Source organism: Myotis yumanensis, unplaced genomic scaffold (genome assembly GCF_028538775.1).
Source record: "Myotis yumanensis isolate MYYU_CA2020_CCGP unplaced genomic scaffold, mMyoYum1.0.hap1 SCAF_9, whole genome shotgun sequence".
NCBI lineage: Eukaryota > Metazoa > Chordata > Mammalia > Chiroptera > Vespertilionidae > Myotis > Myotis yumanensis.
Window position 1 is genome coordinate 58,201,716 of NW_027223760.1, and position 21,446 is coordinate 58,223,161.

Consider the following 21,446-nt stretch of genomic DNA (forward strand, 5'->3'; position numbering starts at 1 on the left):
AAGGCAGAGATGAAATATATTCCCCTCAGTAAAGCAGTTAGAATTTATGTTGTGGTACTTTGGTAACGCGTTCAAATTATTATAATCCAGAATAAATACCCAGGAGATTTTTTTTTAATGTTTTAAAACCTTTCTGTCATCTTCTTCTCTCTCTAGTTCTCTTTCTCACAATACACAGAGGTGTGTGTGTGTGTGCACATCTGGGCACGCACACACATTTCTGCACAGATGGCACTTTTGCTTCTAAAATTATTCACCTACAATCTTAGTCCAGATTGACAAAAACCGGAATGCTTTATATGTCTTAGGACCCTCATTTCCATTGTTGTGGCAATTCTTCTTGCCACAACATTGGCAAAAATTATTGAAATATATTCTTAGTGATAAATTTGCACCAGTTTTCCCAGAATTGAGAAGCAGTGTGGCACAGTACCACAGGCTTTGAATCCATCTACCAGTTTGAAATCTGGATCCTTCATCTTGGGAAATACACTCGATCTCTTTAGGCCACAATCCTCATCTGTAAAATAGGAATAATTGTTGTACTTGGTTCACACAGTTATTTTGAGAATTCAGTTGAGTAATGCATGGTATGCACTTCGGATCACAATTCCAGGACTTAGGGAGTGCTTAATCGTTTTATGTATGTGTGTATGTATGTATGTATGTATGTATTTAGGTAGACCCCAGTGACCAGACATTACATAACTTAATGTGATCATCCCAATAAATCCCGCACCCATCCAGCACCACGCCTAGTTATTAGAATATTATTGACTGTATTCCCTATGCTGCAGTTTACATGCCCATGACTATTCTGTAACAACCACTTTGTACTTCTTAATCCCTTCATCTCCTTTGCCCATCCCCTGCAACACCCCTCCCATCTGGCAACAACAAAAAGTCCTCTGTGTCCCTGAGTCTGTTTCTGTTCTGCTTGTTCATTTTGTTTGTAGATTCAGTTGTTGATAGATATGTATGTATTCATTGCCATTTTATTGTTCATATTTTTTATCTTCTTTGAGTTTCACTTATTTGCATCAGGCTAAAACTAAATATCTTACTGTTGAAAAGTTTTTGAAGTCTTACATTGTAACCTTTATTAATAAAACAAGTAAATTCAGGAGAAAGTATGAAGTAGGAGGTCACGTTTTGATTCCTGGTCAGGGCACATGCCTGAGTTGTGAGCTCCATCCCCAGTGTGGGGCGTGCAAGAGGCAGCCGATCAATGATTCTTTCTCATCGTTGATGTTTCTATCTCTCTCTTCCTCTCCCTTGCTCTCTAACTTCAGTAAAAATAATTATTTTTAAAGAAGGGGATAGAGCCCGGCATTTCAGACCCTGATATGGTGGCCACGGGAGCGGCAGATTTGTTTCTGTCCTTTCCCATAGACTCTAATTGTTGCCCTGGGCTCACGAGGGCCAAACTGAGTACTCATTTCTGCCATTGACTTCATTTTTAAATAACTAGACTTTAATTTTTAGAACACTTTTAGATTTACAAAAAACATTTTGAATAGATAGCCACTGATATTTAGATTGTCTCTATAGTTTTGTCCTCTTCAGAATGTCATATAGTTGGACTCATACAGTATGTAGCCTTTACTTGATAATGTGCATTTAAGATTCCTCCGTATCTTTTTATGGCTTGATAGTCCCCCCCCCCCTCCCCCCCCCCGCTGAATAATATTGCATTGTATGGATGAACAACAGTTTATTTATCAATTTACCTATTGAAAGATTATCTTGGTTCTTTCCAAGTGTTAGCAGTTACAAAGCTGCTATCAACACTCATGTGTAGGTTTTTGTATGGATACAAGTTTTCAACTCAGTTAGGTAAATACTTAGGAATGTGATAGCTGGAACTTACAGAGAAACTGCTGTACCATTTTGCATACTCACCAGCAGTGCATCCGACTTCCTGTTGCTCCACATACCAGTACTTGGTATTTTCAGTTTCACTTGTTTGGGTTTCAACTATTCTAATAAGTATGTAATGAATTCTCATTGTGGTTTTAATTTGTAATTTCCTAGCGTTAGCAGGGAATATTTTTTTCCATCCCTTTAGTTTTACTCTTTCTGTATCTTTATATTTAAAACTAGCTGTACCCGGCCATGTGTTGCTGTGGTTCAGTCTGGTTAAATGGAAAAGAAAGAAAAGAGAAAGCGCACGTTTCTAATATGTTTAATTTCACGATGCTTGTGGGTATACAATATTTTTTGTTGTTCCATTGTCTGTGCAGATATAGAGATTGTCTGGTTTGCTGACTCTAGAACACGCAACATATAATTGTCCATGTGAGTAGCAATCCGTGTCTAGATCTAAACCGTACAATTCTAAAGATTGGCCCTGAGCTTTGTTGATGGTGATTGCAAATGCCAATCGAATTGGGAATTGCAATCTCTTAAATTGAAATGGCATATCCGTTGGAATCATAGGAATTCGAGGAATGAGTACATCTTCACCTTTGAAAGGTCCTGTCAAGATTGTTGCTTCTATGACGTTGCTCATTCATTTTTTTACTGCAAGCTGCGTGCCGTTGCAAAGCTTTGGCTGGCTGATATTTCACAACATGATAATTGGCACGCCGATTTTCAATTGCAGTACGTGCGGTGGCATCCCTGGCAGATCGAGTGAATTCAAAAATTCTGATCCATTCATCTACTGATGGGCACTTAGGCTGTTTCCAGATCTTAGCTATGGTGAATTGTGCTGCTATGAACATCTGAGTGCATATATCCTTTCTGATAGGTGTTTCTGGTTTCTTGGGATATATTCCTAGTAGTGGGATCACAGGGTCAAATGGGAGTTCCATTTCCAATTTTTTGAGGAACCTCCATTGGATAATTAACCGCTTCATCTGCTTCCACAACAGTGTCGACGGACTTGTATGTGACTGCCTCGCTTTGAATGTTAGACTGAATAATATTAAGTTCGTAGACGTCTTTGTTCTTGGCCGCAAGAATAGCTCTTTCACTCAGTCAATCGTGATTCTTATCATTGGTTTGAATATTTGGAAATACTTTATCAACCAATTCTCCTTTTGACATCACTAAATTGCAGAAGTTATGAGGCAATGAAATTCGTCCTGAGGTCAGATCAACCGGCACCTTTCCGTTCCCAATTTCCAGCAATTGATGTGAGAATATTTCAGCTGATCGATCGTTTTGCAGCTGGACATGCATATTTGTAGTTATTTTTATCTACAATTTATAATTGTAAACAGAAACATTGAAATGGAATCGGAAAATATTTAGTATAGCGTGTATTGCTTTTACATCCAACAAATGGTGCTGTTTTTCAAAAAAGCATGTTTTTACCTGACACAGGTGTGACAGCTATATAATATTAGGTATATAGGTATATAGAAACATGCACATATTCGAATGCAACGTTGTGTCAAAATTTCAAAGCAATCGGTGAATAACTTTCAGAGATTTAAGATTTTGAACAAACGAACATTTACATTTTTATTTATATAGTTTTCTGACAAGCAACATATAGTTGGATCTTTTGTTTTGTTTTGCTTTGTTTGTTTGTTTTAACCCACTCCGACAGTCTCTTTAGTGTATTAGACCATTCACATTTAAAGTGGTTATGGATATAGTTAGATTAATATCTACCAAGTTTGTAATGGTTTAATAATCATTGTACTTATTCTCTCTCTGTTTCTTAAATCTTCTCTCTTTTTCTGACTTCTCTTGTTTTAATGGAGTATTTTATATGATTCCATCTTCTCTACTATCTTAGCATATCAATTGTACCTCTTTCAAAGAAATTTTTTTTTGTGCCCTGGCCATTGTGGCTCAGTTGGTTGAGTGTTGTCCTATGTACTGAAAGGCTGGTTCGATTCCGGGTCAGGGCACATGCCCAGGTTGTGGGCTCGATCCCTGGTCAGGGTGCCTGTATGAGGCAGCCAGTCGATGTTTCTCTCTTACATCCTCACATCAAAGTTTCTCCCTCTCTCTCTCCCTCTCCTTTTCTCTCCCTCTAAAATCAATAGAAAAAATATGTTTTTAAAATTTCTTTTGCTAGTTTAAAGTACACATTTACATCTAATCCACATCAACTTACCAATAATATTATACTGCTAAATAGGTAAGGTACCTTATAACAGGTATTCCCAATTCCTCTCTTTCATCCTGTATAATATTGCTGTTGTTAACTTCACTGTTACATGAGCTAAAATCACCCAATAAATTGTTGATATTATTATTATTAATAACCTATTATATCAATGAAAAATAATAAAAATACAATATTTTCTTTTACATTCATTTATTCCTTCCTTTATATAGATCTGAGTTTTGACCTGTATCTTTTTTTGTTTTTTTTTTCCTTGCCGAAGGACTTATTTTAATATTTCTTGCAAAGCAAGTCCATAGGCAGCAGATTTCCTTAGTTTTTATTTATCTGCAAAAACTTTTATTTCTACTTCTTGTTTAAAGGATAATTTCACTGAATACAGAATTCTAGGTTGCTGGGTTTTCTTCTTGTAACTCTTTAAACACTTCACTATATTCTCTTCTAGCTTGCATGGGTTCTGACAGGAAATTTGATGTAATTCTCACCCTTCTTACTCTGTAGGCAAGTTGCTTTCTATTATCTTCTGGTTTCTTTGAGCATATTCTCTTTATCTTTGGTTTTCTGCAGTTGACTATGTATATGCGTAGGGGTTTTGATTTTGGTGTTTATACTGCTTCATGTTCCCTGAGATTCCAGCCATTATTCAGATATTCTCTTGCTCCTTTATATTCTTGTTATTCTGAGATTCCCATCAGACATATGTTACATCTTTTGTAATTGTCCAAGAGTTCTGGGGTATTCTGTTATTTTTTCTTTGCCGTTCAGCTTGGGAAATATCTACTCACTTGTCTTCAAGGTCATTGCTTCTTTCCTCAGCTATTTCCAGTCTACTGATGAGCCCATCAAAGGCATTCCTGGTTTCTGTGCTTTTTATTTCAATTATTTCCTTTTGATTCTTTCTTAGAGTTTTCATTTCCCAGCTTAAGTTTTCCCATATGTTATTGCATGCTGTCAACTTTAAACTACCATATCTCATTGATTTTAAGATACTCATTTTTAAAATTTACTTTTATTATTTTATTTTTAATTGAATTTATTGGGGTATATGGATTTCAGATGTACAGTTCTATAATACTTCAACTGTATATTGCATTGTGTGTTCATCCCAATTCAAGTCTCCTTCCCCATCACCATTTATCCCCCTTATAACCTCTTCTACCTCCTCCACCCCTGGTTAAGATGCTCATTTTTTAAACAACATATCTGAAATCAGAGAAAGTCTAGTGAATATTTCATAGTTTAACTAGCAGTGTTTTTGCTACACAAGGTGATTGTGCATGTTACAATTGATAAATTACTATAGTATTTACCCAAGAATTAAATGGTTTAGAATAGTAAGATTCCTTGTGATAAAGAAAGAGCACAAATTTATATGTGATTTTCAGCTGTCAGAGGGGAAGGAGGTGGGAATAACTGGATGAAAAGGTTTGCCAAAGAACATATATGCATAACCCATGGACGTGTGGTGATGGCTGGAGTGAAGTGGGGGCAGGGGCTGGGTGCAGGTGGACAAAGTGGCGGGGAGATGGGGACATCTGTAATAGTGTCAACAATAAAAATATAGTTAAAATTGTAAAAAGCATAATAGAAAAATAATGTCCCCCAATTTTTTTTTATTCAAAAGTTAGTTATTATTAGGTTAGAATTAAGAACAAGATGCTTTAGCAGTTCAATAAATAAGTTGGTCTCACAGATTGTGTATGCAATATGTTTGATGACTAGTTGGAGCTAAGAGCAAGTATTAATTGAGAGTTGTGTGATAATTCATCAACCGGGTAAACACTTTGAAAATCTAACTCAAGTTATTTGCTTGAGGGGGAAACTAGTGTGAAGAAGCTAATATAGACTAGGGCAGTGATGACGAACCTTTTGAGCCCAGCGTATCAGCATTTTGAAAAACCCTATCTTAACTCTGGTGCCGTGTCACATATAGAAATTTTTTGGTATTTGCAACCATAGTAAAACAAAGATTTATATTTTTGATATTTATTTTATATATTTAAATGCCATTTAACAAAGAAAAATCAACCAAAAAAATGAGTTCGCATGTCATAGGTTCGCTATCACTGGACTAGGGAGACAAGCATGGAGCGTAATCTCATGGTTTGGGGTTAGATCTGGCCGAGAATTCCACCACAGTGTTACCACTTAGAGCTGTGTGATCATGAGCTAGTTACAGGACTTCTCTGAGCCTCAGTTTTTTCAAGTGTCAAGTAAGGGAAATATTCCCCCTGCATAGTTACTGCAAGCAATGAAGTTACTGCAATCAAGTACCCAGCACAGTGCCAGACATAGGACAATCTCAGTACATATTGCCTGTATGAGTTACTAAGAATAATAGTGTGGCATTAGTAGTAGGAATTATTCGTTGTAGCCATATGATAAAATTGTAGAAGAATTGAAGTGGCAAAAGGAGTCTAGATTTGTGGTCTTAACCCTGTCAGTAATATATGACCTTGAATACAGCATTTAATGATTTAGGATATTTGATTTCTCAATTAATTAAAATATTTGGAGCAAATGATTCCTAAGATTGTGTACAAGTCTAACAGCAAATATATCATCATGCTTTATGAAGAAGAGTAAGATAGAAAAATGTTAATGATTTGAAGAATGTATAAGTAAGAAATAAATGATGGTGCTTTTGTAGAATTATATCTAAAATTCATTTTAATTAACTGTAGCAAAATCTAATGACATATTTTTCACTCCCCATAAAATACTCAATTAGAAATAGGCAGGACATTTTAGATAAGATTGGAATGAGAAATTGGCAAAAACAATAATTAAGACTTAAAAGCATTTAGCCATCTGTTGTATAATCGTGAGAATGATTGAAAAATGACTCCTCCTTTGTAATATTCACAATTACATAACTTGAAACACTGGAAAAATATCCCACGCTAATATATGCACATATATTTCTAGACATAGATAATGAAATGAATTAAAAGATGACAAAATAAATGATGAAATATTTGTGGTTATATTTTCTTTTAAATTTTGAGCTACTTTGAAATGAAAATGTCCGCTGTGGCAAAGAAGTCTAGAAGAAACCATTATCAGTTTGCTCAAAAACCTTCTTAACATTTAAGGCAGTACATAATAACAGTTTATATTGCATGCTAGATTTTTTTTCATTAAATGGTCTTAATTTACCTGTACAGAGCTATCTTTATTTCTAATGATCTCTTCTTTTAGAAAACTTTATTTATTTCAACATTTATACTGATTCTTCCATTCTTTACCACCCATTCATACATGAGATCAATTCAAAAATCATATTTTATGAAAAATTGATTCCCACATTTTCCTTCTCAGTATGCCCATTTTTTCTGTAATTTTTGCAGTAAAGGCTGGCAATCATATGTAAGTTATTAAATATATTTTATACTGTTGTTTTTATCTTATTTTGCCCAATTGGATAGAAAAATGTCTTTGAGACTTTGTTACAACTTCATTTTTTCCCCTCTGTTTTTAAAAATATAATTTTATTGATTTCAGAGAGGAAGGGAGAGTGAAGGAGAGATAGAAACATCACTGAGAGAGAATCATTGATTGGCTGCCTCCTGCATGCCCCACATTTCCGATCAAGCCTGCAACCCAGGCATGTGCTTGGGAATCGAACCTGGACCTCCTGGTTCATAGGTCGACATTCAACCACTGAACATATTTATTTCTCATCTAACAAATTACACATTGTTTTGGGCTTATTATTAGGTATTAAAGACATAAATATGAGTAAAAAGGGTTTTTGCCCTTAAGGAATTCACAGTTGGTGATAGTGAGGCACATGTATAGGTTAATAGAAGGTGAATTAAAAGTTAATTTAATTGAGCACTTGACCCACCTTGCTTTTTGAGGAGCTACTACTTCACTTTTCTAGGTTATAAACATCTTGAGTGAAAGCAAAGATTCAAACCACCTGAAGAATGCAGATAGGAGAAGACACTGAGATATTATTTAAGTTATATATTTAACTAAAAAAATCCAGTATATTTAATTGGAATTATCTATTTTGATTATATTACATTACTAGAGGCCCAGTGCACGAATTCATGCACAGGTGGGGTCCCTCGGCCTGGCCAGCGATCTGGGCCGATCGGGGCCAGCTGACCAGGGGGAGGGACCACGGGAGGTTGGCTGGCCATGGGAAATTGGCTGTGGGAGCACACTGACTACCAGGGGACAGCTCCTGCATTGAGCATCTGCCCCCTGGTGGTCAGTGCACATCATAGCGACTGGTCATAATGGTCGCTTAGGCTTTTATATATATAGATTTTAAAATTGATAACACAACAATTTTTCAGAGAGAATTTATTAGCCCGCAACAGTTGTATAGAGGGGGTTCTTTGAGGATAGCACAGACTATACTGCCCAGAAGAATTTTCTGTAATGATGGAAAGACCTGTATCTACCCTGTCCAATTCAGTAGCCACTAGACAGATGTAGGCACTTTATTTATTATTTAATTCTTACCTGAGGATATCTTCATTGATTTTAGAGAGAGAGGAAGGAGAAGAGAGAGAAACATTGATGTGAGAGAGAAACACAAATCAGTTGCCTCCCTGACACACACAGACCAGTTTTCAAACCCACAACCTAGGTGTGTACCCTAATCAGGGATTGAACCCGTAACCTTTTGGTGTGTGAGATGATACTTAAACGCAGCCAGGGCTGATGTAGTCACTTGAAATTGAACACAAAATGTGGCTGTTGTGTCTGAGGAGATAATTTTTTGTTGACAAATTTTAATTAGTTGAAATTTATATATTCACATGTTGCTAGCTAGAAACTATCATATAGACCACACAGTGATAGACCTAGGAAGGCACACATGTGGCTGAAGTGTCACAAAATACCTGCAGTTCCCAAGGCACAAGTCACTAATCAGTCACAGTAAACTCTTCCCTCTGAGCTAGCCTTAGACCCATTCAACATCACATAACCCAAAGAAAAGACAATGCCTGAGCAGAATTAAGATTTTCAGGACTCTTAATTTTTAAATAACAAGCATCCAATATTATAAATTAGCTTAGTTTCAAAAAGGTGTGTGTGGTGGGGGGGGGGGGAGAGGCGGGGGTGCGGATTTGGAGGGTTCATTTAACTGAATTTTTTGAGGGTCCAAATGCTTAAATTATGCTAATTCAATATGTTCACATGTTGTTATTAGAAATATAAGTTTCTGACCTGGTTTTGCTGGACTTTACATATAGTAATGTTCCCTTCAAATGATGGCTAGGATAACCCAGGACAGCCCTAGGCTCACCCCTTAACAGCTTAACAAGAACAGCAAAAATAAGCAAGCTCTTTCCCCCTAGTACAGCTCTGAGCAATTCCCAGGACTAACGCTCTGAAACAGCTGGGTCCTGTACCAACCCTGAGTCACTCATTCACAGTGAGGTCAGTTATACTGGGGGGAAGGGCTGAGGGACACCTCACTTGCCACCCTGGGTGTTTGGGTGGAGTCCCCACCAGCTCTTTCTCTTTTTTAAAGTCGGAATCATCATTTTAGATGTGTTTTTTCTTCCATAATACCTAGTGTCTAGCCTTGCACAGAGCAAGTGCTCAGTCAGTATTTGTTGATAGGAGTGTCTCATTCTTTTTACCTAACTGCTCTTACTACTTGTTTAGAAATGTTAAATCATAATTAAAACCAATAAAATGAGAATCAGAGTAGCATTCTCTTTTTTTCCCCCCACTCTTAGCTCAAGTACAACATTTAAACCACCTGAAATAGAATAAACTGGTTAGAAGAACAGTGCTGTTCTTTGAGCTCCTATGAAACATAAATTCAGTGAAAACCTGTTCAAACCACAACTCTGATTAAAGGTTTTAGCTGCCAAATAATATGTTCTGGTTAAAGCCAAGTTAGTATTATGGAGTGTTTCATGAATAACAGCAAAGGCTTTATATTTTGCTGTTGATTTTCTCATGGGAAACTCATGTAAAGGAGAGTGATACCTCCCTGTTGACTTTAACTTTTAGAAATGCAAAGCATGCTGAAATTGTACATAATTCTCTTCTAACGAAAAGGAAATAGCATTTCAATGGTTTTCCTCAGTGTCTAGTTGAGTTATGGTGGGGCACAACAATTGATTTACCAGATGGGAGGTTACATTTTCTATTTAGCTGATTAAGTTGTAGGACACTGGGATTGCATCTCATACCATAAGGATCCCATGTAAAAGCAAAAATATTTTAATTAGCTACATTTTGAAAGTGGCTAATTAGAGGTTTAAATTTTCACCCCCTCTTTTTACTTACATTGCACTAGAAAGGGAAATTGTTCTTAGAAACAGGCCTTTTCATAGTTATTTGGCTTAATAATTTAATATCTCAAGCGGAATCTGTTTTTACAAACAGTAACAGGGTCCCACTTGAGTGAGTTTTGGATATTGCTTGCTTATTGTGGCTATTTAATATATACAAAGTACTCTCAGCATTTTAGGGTTAAAATAAATGATCCTTAACTTATACCCTTATGGAACTTTAGCTGAAAAAAGTAAAAAAGCTATATTTTTTCTCTCCTTTGGATCTTTTTTTTACAAATAAGCAAATATATTACTAAAACCTTTGTCATTTGTAGAAAACTAGAGGCCCGGTGCATGAATTCGTGCAAGGGTGGAGTCCCTTGGCCTGGACAGCGATCGGGGCCACTCCGGGCTGTCTCACCCAGTCCCGATCAGGGCCGATTGGGGCCAGCTGGCCAGGGGGAGGGACTGCAGGAAGTTGGCGGTAGGAGTGCACTAACCACCAGGGTGCAACTCCTGCATAGAGCATCTGCTCGCTGGTGGTCAGTGTGTGTCATAGCTACCGGCCAGTCATCCGGTCGCTTAGGCTTTTGTATATATATATTATATGATAAAGTGGTAAATACTAATTTTAGGTAAAGTATCATCCTGGTATTTTTGCTAATTGATGAGTGTATATCATTAATAGTTTTCTTCAATATCCTACTTTCTTACCTAAAAATAATACAACAAAAATATAACACAGTAAAACCTGATCTCATCAGAATATTCAGATTTCCAATGCAATGCCAACCTTGGAATTCATTAGACTGTTTCTATGGCTTTTGTAATAAATTAGCACAAACTTAGTTTCTTAAAATAACACATTTATTATCTGGAGGTCAGAAGCCCAAAATGAGTCTCACGGGGCTAAAATAAAGGTGTCAGCAGGATTACGTTCCTTTCTGGAGGCTCTAGGGGAAATTCCATTTCCTGGCTTTTCCAGGAACGGGGGCTGCCCACATTCTCTGTCATGTGGACCCTTCCATCCTTAACACCAGCAATGACTAGTTGAGTCTTTCTCACACTGCATCATTCTAACGCTCTTATGGTACTCTCTTCCATATTTTTAAAGGATCTTGTGATTATATTGGGCCAACCTAGATAACGCAGGATAATTTCTTTAACTTTAAATCAGTTGGTTATCAACCTTAAATCTATCTGCAACCTTAATTCCCTTTTTACCATGTAAAGTAATAGTCACAAATTCTGTGGAGTAGGACGTAGACATCTTTAGGGAGGAGGCATTATTCTGTCTACCTTAGAGTTTTAATTAGGATGATGTTTTCTACAGGGTACTTTGATTTACTACCCCTTTATCATTTTATTTGAAGTTTGTTTTGAGGTTTACTTATTCAGACAATCCTCCAAAGAAATGTAGCTAAATAAAGGATGTTTGCCTAAAGGTCTATATGGAGAAGGGTTCTGAGGTGACCTTCATAAATCCAGAGGCAAAAATATTGCCTTTTACATCAGTCTGAACTCTTTGAAGTCAGAGAAAGGATATTACTCTCCACATTTGCAGGCAAGAGAATTCAGGCACAGAAACATTGAGTAATACTTCACCCAAATCACAAAATTAGCAGCAGAGTCTAAACTGGAAAACAAATCCAGACTCTTATGAAGGTAACCAGGTACACAAGCTGAGAGCACAAGTAAGTACAATAAAAGTTAAATTTATGCTGAGTCCCAGGGAGTTATCAGGAGATAGGTATTAATTTTCTGAATGAGAACGTGTGTGCTGTCCCAGCAGGTGTCTCTATCAAATACAGACTGGGCTGCCCCAGGCAGATCTCACCCACTAAGATGGTCCACAACAGCTAGTGAAATCAGTTCACACCTCTTTTTATACATGTAGCCCTGAAGTGTCTGGGTAGAAACTGTGTTTAAAAGAGTTACACCCACAAATAATACTACTTATGACATTTCTATTTAAAAGAGTCTATAAAAGATACACCTAATAGAGGATAAATATAAAACTATAAAACACACTGTGCCGTTTTATTTCCATGCATAGACAGGAGATAGTTCATTACTGAAAAGAATTGAGTAATTCTGAATTTTTATTTATCAGTATAGATTTTTAGAACTAAACAGGATTATTATAAGAAAAATAAAAGCATATTTATAAAGTCAGACTTCCCCAAAAGTAGCGTGTTATTTAAGCTGTGAAATACTAGCTCAGAAGTAAGACTGTATTACAAACCCGTAGGCTTCAGGCTAAAAAATTTTCATAAACTGAATTGAAGCAAATTAAAACTTGCTCCTAATTTGTGTGTTTTAATGATCATTCTAAATTTTGTATATTTTCAAAATGTAGATCTTCCAAATTCACAGTTGAAAAAGTAAAGCATATAAAGAAATTAACATATAAATGTATTCTAGACTTTATAGGATATGGATTTCCTGGACTCCCAAACATAGTAATTTTTCTGCATTCCATAAAAGGAACATTCCTTCTCCATTCCACATCTGCTATAGAAGACTTCTTGTGGTACATTCAACATCATGAAACTCTTAGTTAGAAATAAGACAATTTGAAGTTTAGCCAGTTCTCTTCTCAACATTTTCAAACCAGCCTTTTAATGTAAGTTTTCTTTTATGCATGGATACATGCAAGCATGAATTTATTCACTCAACAACTGTTTATTGAGACCCACCATGAGTCTCTGTAGTTGGTAAGTACTGAGAATAGACATAAAATCAGTCACTAAATTTATTGCTCTGAGCACTATGTGTGGTAATTTCAGTGAAACAGTGAGGGTTAAAACCATATTGCAGTAGTTTGAGGTTTAGAAGTGGTGATAGGAAGTGTAAGTCTATGTAAAAATAATACAAAACTTGACTGTGAACTAAAGTATATATGCAGACAATAGCCAATAATATCTGTATCTCAGGAGGGCTTATTTTTACTTGAATGGGAAAGATCTGAGCATACATACATGCTGAAAAGAAAGCCAGAAGAGAGCGGGAGTTTGAAGGTACAGATTGAATAGCGTCTGTTAGTATTGCATAATTTAGCTAATTTTTGCTTCATATATATCTTTGAAGCCTTAACTTGCATTCAGTATCCCTTCCATACCCGCTAGTATATTTAATCTTTATTCCTTGAATTTGCCAGTACCTTCCTCTGGACGAAGTACATAGAACTGTGCTTCCCTCCCACCTCTGTGGGTCAGGATCTCACTGGGCACCCAGGATTTCTTCTCAAGGCCAATGAATCTCTATCCTACAGCCACAACACTCTGCTTACGCCTATCACATGTATTATTTGGGCTACATTAATCACAGTGTATTACTCATTCCTGTTATACCAGCCTTTTCTCGATCATTGATTCAGTAACTAATGGGTTTATTTTTATCGAATAGGCCCTGTATAAATGCTAAATAAACAATGGAAACATAACTAGACATGTTCACACACATGTCTTCATTACCTAGTCTTCATGGAACTTGTAGACTTGGCTCTCAAAATTGTTATTCAATAGCTCTTAATTAAATTTAATTAAACAATGGAACCAACTAAATTGATCATTTTAACCTTTTTTTAAAAAATATATTTTATTGATTTTTTACAGAGAGGAAGGGAGAGGGATAGAGAGTTAGAAACATCAACGAGAGAGAAACATAGATCAGCTGCTTCCTGCACACCCCCTAATGGGGATGTGCCCGCAACCAAGGTACACGCCCTTGACCAGAATCGAACCTGGGACCCTTCAGTCCACAGGCCGACACTCTATCCACTGAGCCAAACCGGTTAGGGCGATCATTTTAATCTTAACTGTAGTGATGAAATATTTCATCACACATTATAATTTTAATTTCTTTCTGTCCAGAATCACAGTGTTTGATTAAAGCATCTTAACTGATAAAAATGGTAATTTTTACCTTAAATGTCATAAAAATTCAGAGGACATAGCTGTTTCCTCCTCCATTTGCCCTCGTTTTTTAAAGAAAGCATTGAGTAATATTTGTGCATTCATTCATTCACTCATGAGACTTTTCCTGAAAGCTGATAAAGCCAGGTGAGGGTAATGCATTCTGGGAAAACATGCTGAGGAGAAGGAAAGGGGGTTCAGCAGAGAAGACTGCTCTTGCATGAGGAAGCTGAGTGGCTTGTCGTGGGCCGTTGGGCTCTGGAAGCCCCTGCACTGGCTCCTGAGGTGAGGCATCCAGGCACACTAAGGGAAGATGCCCACCCAGAGCTATTACCTAGGCCTCCTATTCTCCTTATGATCATATCCAGTGAGCACGAAGAACTTCTATCTACCATGATATGTGGTATTGAATTTTTGTCTAAGTTGTTGGTATAAGGAATATTCATAATTTAGGATGAAAAGTGAACAGAGACTAAATAAACACAGCAATCATTCTTAGTAGATGGTAATGTATTTACAACATAGAACAAAATAGTGTGGAAATTATAAACAGGCAAGTTAAAAAAAAAGTGATGAAAATAAGTAAAGTCAATTATTAACCAAAAGTGTTTAACATATTCTGAGTAAAAGATCAGAAAAGGATTATTGTTATAGTTGTTGCTGTCATTATAGGTAACATTGCGCTCAGCAAAGGGAATAGGCCAGTTGTCAGTTGTAGTCTTCAGTCCCTCTACTTATCTTTGCATTTTAGTTGTTGTGTTTTATTTTAATATAAGCTCCCTGATCTTATATGTGGACTGCATTAAGCATTCATCTATTCAACTTCTATCTATTGAACAACTTACCTTTTGACAGACAGTTGAGCTAGTAACTTTGTTCCAACCCTCTAATCTTCCACCACAATGCTTGGGAGGCATTGTTACTGCTCTGTAATAGATGATAAAATGACTCATGGAGATAAGCAACTCACCCAGGGTTGCATTTAGTACATGGAAAAGTTAGCCTTGAAATATGAGTCTGGCCTGTTGGTTTGAGAGACCTCCTTGCTTCTACAAAAGATAGTATCCATGTCTGTATGTGTGTGCACATGTGTGAAAACGAAACACACACACTCCAATCTCAGGGAAATGAAAAGTCTGGGTCTTGTCACTTTACTGTGCCTTGGAATCCAGATTTTTAAAGCTGTGATTCTGCTACTTAACTTTACTAATTATTTGCTATTGTTTGTTCTCATAACGTCACACCGAAGATCATTCTCTACCATGGAAATCCGTATGAATAGAAAGATTTGAAATAAATTTACTTTATGAAATGGAAGCATTTCTTCTGTTTCCTTTTGTTCACTTATCTTTTTCTTTTAAGTAAAAAGAGAAAACATTTTTTTGTTCTGTCCTCTTTATTTTAATATTGATTGTTTTATTTAAATAATGATAATCAATTTTTCATGCAAAGTTTCCATCTCAGCAGACAAATGCATTTCGATGGGCACAACACTAAAAAAGCTTTGCTTCTGTTTCTGTGATTAATTGAGATGCAGAGAGTGATGGGTGTGGGGTAAAAATAGAAATGCAATTAGTGCAACTAGGCATGAAATACGTTCAAATACAAGCAGAATGTCTCCCCAGTTACTGATCTCTTTCGGGGCTCTTGAGGATTTGCATTCCATTAGGAAGTCACTGGAATGGAAATCTTCAGACTTTAGGGAGACCAGAGCATTAAGAAAAATGGACTTAACTTTAACTGCAAACTGAGTCAGCACAATAGGCCATTAATTCTTCTGCTTGGGTGTATTTCATGCTGAGCTTTGGTGGGCGGGCTTCTGAAATGTTAGGACTGAGTTTATACAGCATTGCAAGGACTAAATGATGGTTATCTATCATCCCAGACTTTGCCCTCACCACTGGCAAACTGATATCTACTGTGACTCAAAACCAGTATTGAAATATAGGCAAACGTGTTTGCTAAAACCAATGGATATGGACCTTTACTTAGAAAAATTGCATACAGTATATTTTAAGAACATTAATTTATGTTGCACTTTATGGAATACCAATCATTCCTAGTATTAAAAAATCCTTGTCCTCAATTGATAGAAAAAAATCACAATGCCTCAAATATTATCATTTCAAATTGAGAAATTCCATCTTTCTGTATAGCTCCATAACCAATAGAAGTTGACTGACTCTGCTTTCTTTAGAAATAAGTAGTTTTACAGATATTTTAAGGTAAATTTCTAAGTACAAAATGTATTGAAATATTTTGTATTTTCAAGCTACCTATGGCACTCCTGATTTCTGATCATCTTCACTTTCTTCCCTTACTGTGCTCTGCATCCTCTTTGAGAATCTCAATCTCTAACAGATATCATCTCATTTGATCATCCCTGTGAAGGACAATTGTTAACAACTGCCATTTAATGATTGCTTACCCCAGGATTTCTCACACTTGGCAATACTGACATTTGGCTCTGGATAATTCTTTGTCATGAGGGCTACCCTGTGCATTGTAGGATATTTAGAAAGATTCCTGGCCTCTGTCCACTAGATTCCAGGAGCAACTCCCCATACTAGCAATGTCCCTTGGTGTCAAAAATCTTCTCTGATTGACTAGTTTATCTTCTACTAGATAGTATTTCATTTGATTCTATCGAAACTTTGCAAAATATGTAAGACTGTGTTAATCAGAGTCTTGGCAGGAAACAACCTACACAGTATGGATCATAGACTTAGGATGTTTAGGGATGTTGAGGCACGCAGAAAATAGCAATAACAGGAAGCAATAATAGCAATAATTCCCTCCCCTGGGATTGAAGAAGCAAGGAGAGGAAACAATATTCCTGGAGTGCTGGGCAAGATGGAGCCAGGGATCAGAGGCTTCCAGAGGGAGATGAGTGCAGAGGAGACAAAGCTGATGCAGCACTTGTAGAGGAGAGAGCATAGGACATCCTGGCCCCTCCCTCCTCCTCAGTCTTTGGATCACTAGCCAGTCCTACCAGTAAATTGAGCACCAATGAAAGAATTGAATCCCACCAGCAAAGGACTAGACTGATGCAACCCTAGAATTCAGCCTCCATGAGCCCAGGTATCCAGTCAGATGGTCACAGCCCTGTGAAATAAGGAAGGTGTTAGACGTCTATGTTTCACAATGAAGAGTCGGGCTCAGAAAGCACTGGAATCTCACTGACAACCCCACAGCTGTGAAGTGGTGTCATGTGGACTCAACTCCACGTGTTTCCACTGAAAACACAATGCCTTTTCTGCTCCACCTTTTGAAGTGGTTAATCAATTGATTTACTCCCTCTGGGCAGGTAACCTATAGTTTAATCCATTCGGGTGCATCATAAAATCATGCCTAGATCCAAGTCTCAGAATCTGATATTTGTTCTGCATATCCATTTAGTTAGGGATTCCTCTTTATTGATTATAGCTTTTCAGAGGCAAAATTGGTGTGATTAGGGGAATTTTAAATATTTAAAGAAAAAGTCTAAGTAAATTAAAACAGTGTGGGAGGCCCAGAGAGTGATAAATTTTAGGGGTGCAGTCATTGAGCTTTTTGTTCTCAATCCTTATTTCTTCCCTCTCCCCATTTTCTACTTGTACAATATTTTCAGGACCCCATTTTTTACTTTTTTCAATATTTTCAGGCACAAAATCAGTTGTAGAACACACAAAAAATTTAACTTGTCTTATTTTTTGCAACTGAATATTTCTTTCAAATTCTTATTTCACTTAGCCAGTTCCAAGAAAACCTAGAATGCATGGGTTCTCGGTTCAAGGAGAAGCTGCAGAGAAGTGGTGCGGGGGGGAGGGGAGCATTGAGGGGAGGGAGAGAACAAAGATAAAAACTTAAGTATAAATATTTAAAGTCTAAGAGCAAAATAAATAAAGAGATAAATAAACTTTTAAGTTCCACCTGTGATACTATTTGTAGTCGGTACAATACAAAATTCCTTCAAAGAAAGCATTCTCACAGATCAAAAAATCTGGCTAAATTATAACATTGTGTCTGGTACAGATGATTAACAATACTTTGGAAAAGCAGTTTTTATATTTTTTATGGTATTCGGACTTAAGGTGGAGGAGCAGTATTAACAGTAGTTAGAAGACTGGACTTGAGCTAGACTACCTGATACAGCTTCCGGCTTCACCCCAGTTTATCTATGACCTTGGGCAAGTTACTTACCCTCTCTCTGTGTTTTGTTTCACACTGATATATAATCAAGGTATAAATAGAGTCTATGCCATATGGATTTTTTTTATGCTTAAACAAGTTAATATTGACAAAGTGCTTAGAACAGCTTGTCATAGAAATCAATCATTATATAAAATTTAGCTATAATCAGAAGTCATTATATAAATGTTAGCTATCACAGTATAAATCAGTGGAACATAGGAATCACTATATAAATTTTATATAAAATATATAATGTAGAAATCACTATATAAAAGTTAGCTAACATCAGAAATGTCTTTTCCATCATCATCATCACCACCACTACCACCACCACCACCACCATCATCATCATGGATTTCTACTACCCAGAAATTCAATCCAATGTTTCCATTTTTCTAAAAGATAATTACTTAAAAACACAATAAATCATGACTAATTATAAAGTATCACTATTTTAAATAGTTTAACCGAAGAAATAACAACATATATATGAATAATGTGCATTTGTATTTCAGAACATATAACCTAACTCATAACTTTTTAACTCTAACACTTGGCCACCCTTCCTTTCTAATTCATTGTATCCTCAACGTACAGAAAGTTTTATTTAAAGTGGTCAGAATGAGACATAAATTATATGCTACTGAGGTGTCTTCTTACTACCAGAAGTCAGGCCAGAGTCCCTGAAATCACATTAGGGCACTGTTTTTGTGGTTATTGAGTTTCACCCTTGAGAAAATTAGAAGGGCTGACACAGAAGGATAATAAATCTTACTCTGAGCCAAACATATTTAGTGATTAAGTTTCCTGCTAACAATTCAATTCTGTTAGATAAAATAAATACAAAACTAATGTTGTAACTCCTTTTCCACTTTACATTTAGAGAAGTATAAAAGCATTTCACACATCTCATAAAAATAAGTATTATATTTATCTGTTTAATTCAAGGTCAATGCCTTGTTTACATGCTTTGGGTTTTAATTTGAGGTGACAAGGGACTAAAAAAAAAGGGGGAGCCACTGTTTATACACAGGAGCAACTGGCTCTCTATTTTTAATTTTTATCTATTTTCTTTGTCTTAATCCCCAGCCTCTGAGCCCAACTTGAAGGTGCGGTCCAGGTTAAAACAGAAAGTGGCAGAGAGGAGAAGCAGCCCCTTACTCAGGCGGAAGGATGGAAATGTTGTCACTTCATTCAAGAAGCGAATGTTTGAGGTGACAGGTAATTGAGGACTGGGCAGACACACACTAAAAAAAAAAATGCTGGTGGTAGGAATGAAAAAGAAAAGTTTAGAATAAATATGCCTGTTGCATATTGAAAGTTATTTTGAGGAGAAACATTTCTTGAAACAAGATTATATTGAAAATTCACTAGTAGTTCAGTCAGCCTTGCCATGCATTCACCAACTGTGTTAAACAGGAAATGAATGAGAAACAGAAAAATGTGTCAATCTAGGCATAACTAGGGAAGCCAAAGCTCACCTTAATCTTTTCAGAAACAGGCAGTCCATTCGGGGAATGCCAACCAGGAGGATATAACTTTTAATGAAATTTGATGAGAAATGAGCAGAGGGAGGTCGGAGAAGAACACTTCCCCATACTCAGACATGAATGTACGAAATACATCTGGGAAAATTAAACTACGTGGAACAGCAAACCTTGACTTTTCAACAAATTTACAGAACTCATAAATGACTTTATGTGTTTACTAGTGAACTGGGACTTATGGCAGGAGGGGGATATATTGCCTTTTATGAAGGGAAAGAATCTGTCATTTTCACTAGTCTCAAATGGAAGAGTTCTTATTTTTTTAGCTGCCCGGTTAGTAGTGGGGTGAACAGGTTAGGAAATTCAACCTGATGTCTTACAAAGCCCCCTAGTCCCAGTTGTACCTGGTCTGAAATTAGAGAAAACCTAGGGATACAAGAACCAAAAAGGCTAGCCAAAACAATAATACCAACTACTGTTTGGTGAGTACCTACTTAGAGCTATTCATTATGGCTGGTCATTCCCTTCAGTTGCATCAATAAGGAAGTGGTAATCTACAACTATTTTTCTTCATTCTCAAGGAAAATTGTGCTTATACAAATGTAATCAGTTGCTGTATTATTTCTCCAAGACCAGATTCTATTCTTATCAGATTTCTAAAAAGTATTTTCTGTATCTCCTTTGCCAATGGTGACGTCTACTCTGGGGAGACAATATATATAGAGGTTACTAATGCAATTTATTAGTTTGACGGGTTGTTTAGGGAGAAAAAGTTTAGTCTTCTATTAAATCCTGACAGATTAATATGTTTATCTGAAGAAAAGTATTAGTGGGAAATTTTTCCTTGAGGGATAAGAAATATTAAATAAAGAAAGAAAAATTATTTTGACTAGAGTTTATATTTTTTTACACTATACAATACAATCACTAATTTAGATTAATTGGATTCTAAACTCAGAGTTAATAGATTTTTTTTTTCAAGTAAAAATCTTAAGTTTTCATAATAGAGGTCCTTGGTGTGGTTGGAGAGTTGGGGAGTGAAGCAGTGCTTTAATGAATACAAAGAATAATCAACATATTAATTGTCTAATATAAATAAATATAGGTGGTTTTTCTAACTGGAGAGGGCAGACTCCCTCATAACAGAAAACCTTGAAGTAAATAGAAAAACATATAAATTGCTTTTTTTAACTTTAAATTTTTATTATGTAAGGTCATATTTATTTATCCCAATGTTCTTTTTTACTTTACTCTTGATCTCTTTTCTTTATCATAACCCTTTCTCTACAGTCACATCATTCTTAACAAATCGCAGTGAAATTTAGCTTACTGCCTATCAGAGTTATGACTAATTCTCATTTATAAGAGTTCCCATTTGCTAGTGTTTTACTCGAGTTTATTTTCTTTTGAAATGTCATGTTTTCTCTTCCTAATTTTGAGAGGTAATGACTCCCCTTTTCATCTGAGAATAATAATGTGTATTCAAAAAGAGGCCTGTGCATTTATTAGACACACATTTCTAGTCAAT

At 36.2% G+C, this 21,446-nt stretch overlaps 1 protein-coding gene across 10 annotated transcripts in view; it reads left to right on the forward strand.

Moving 5' to 3' along the window:
• The window catches only part of HDAC9 (histone deacetylase 9), a 751,983-nt gene that overhangs the window by 389,956 nt on the left and 340,581 nt on the right, over positions 1-21,446 (forward strand). For 7 of the 10 annotated variants that reach the window (XM_070424407.1, XM_070424399.1, XM_070424400.1 and 4 more), the window contains exon 7: positions 19,521-19,652. The exons of the other annotated variants lie outside the window; for them this stretch is intronic. In XM_070424407.1, the coding sequence (XP_070280508.1) occupies positions 19,521-19,652 (132 nt within the window). The remainder of the gene's footprint in view (positions 1-19,520; positions 19,653-21,446) is intronic. 10 annotated transcript variants of the gene reach the window in all.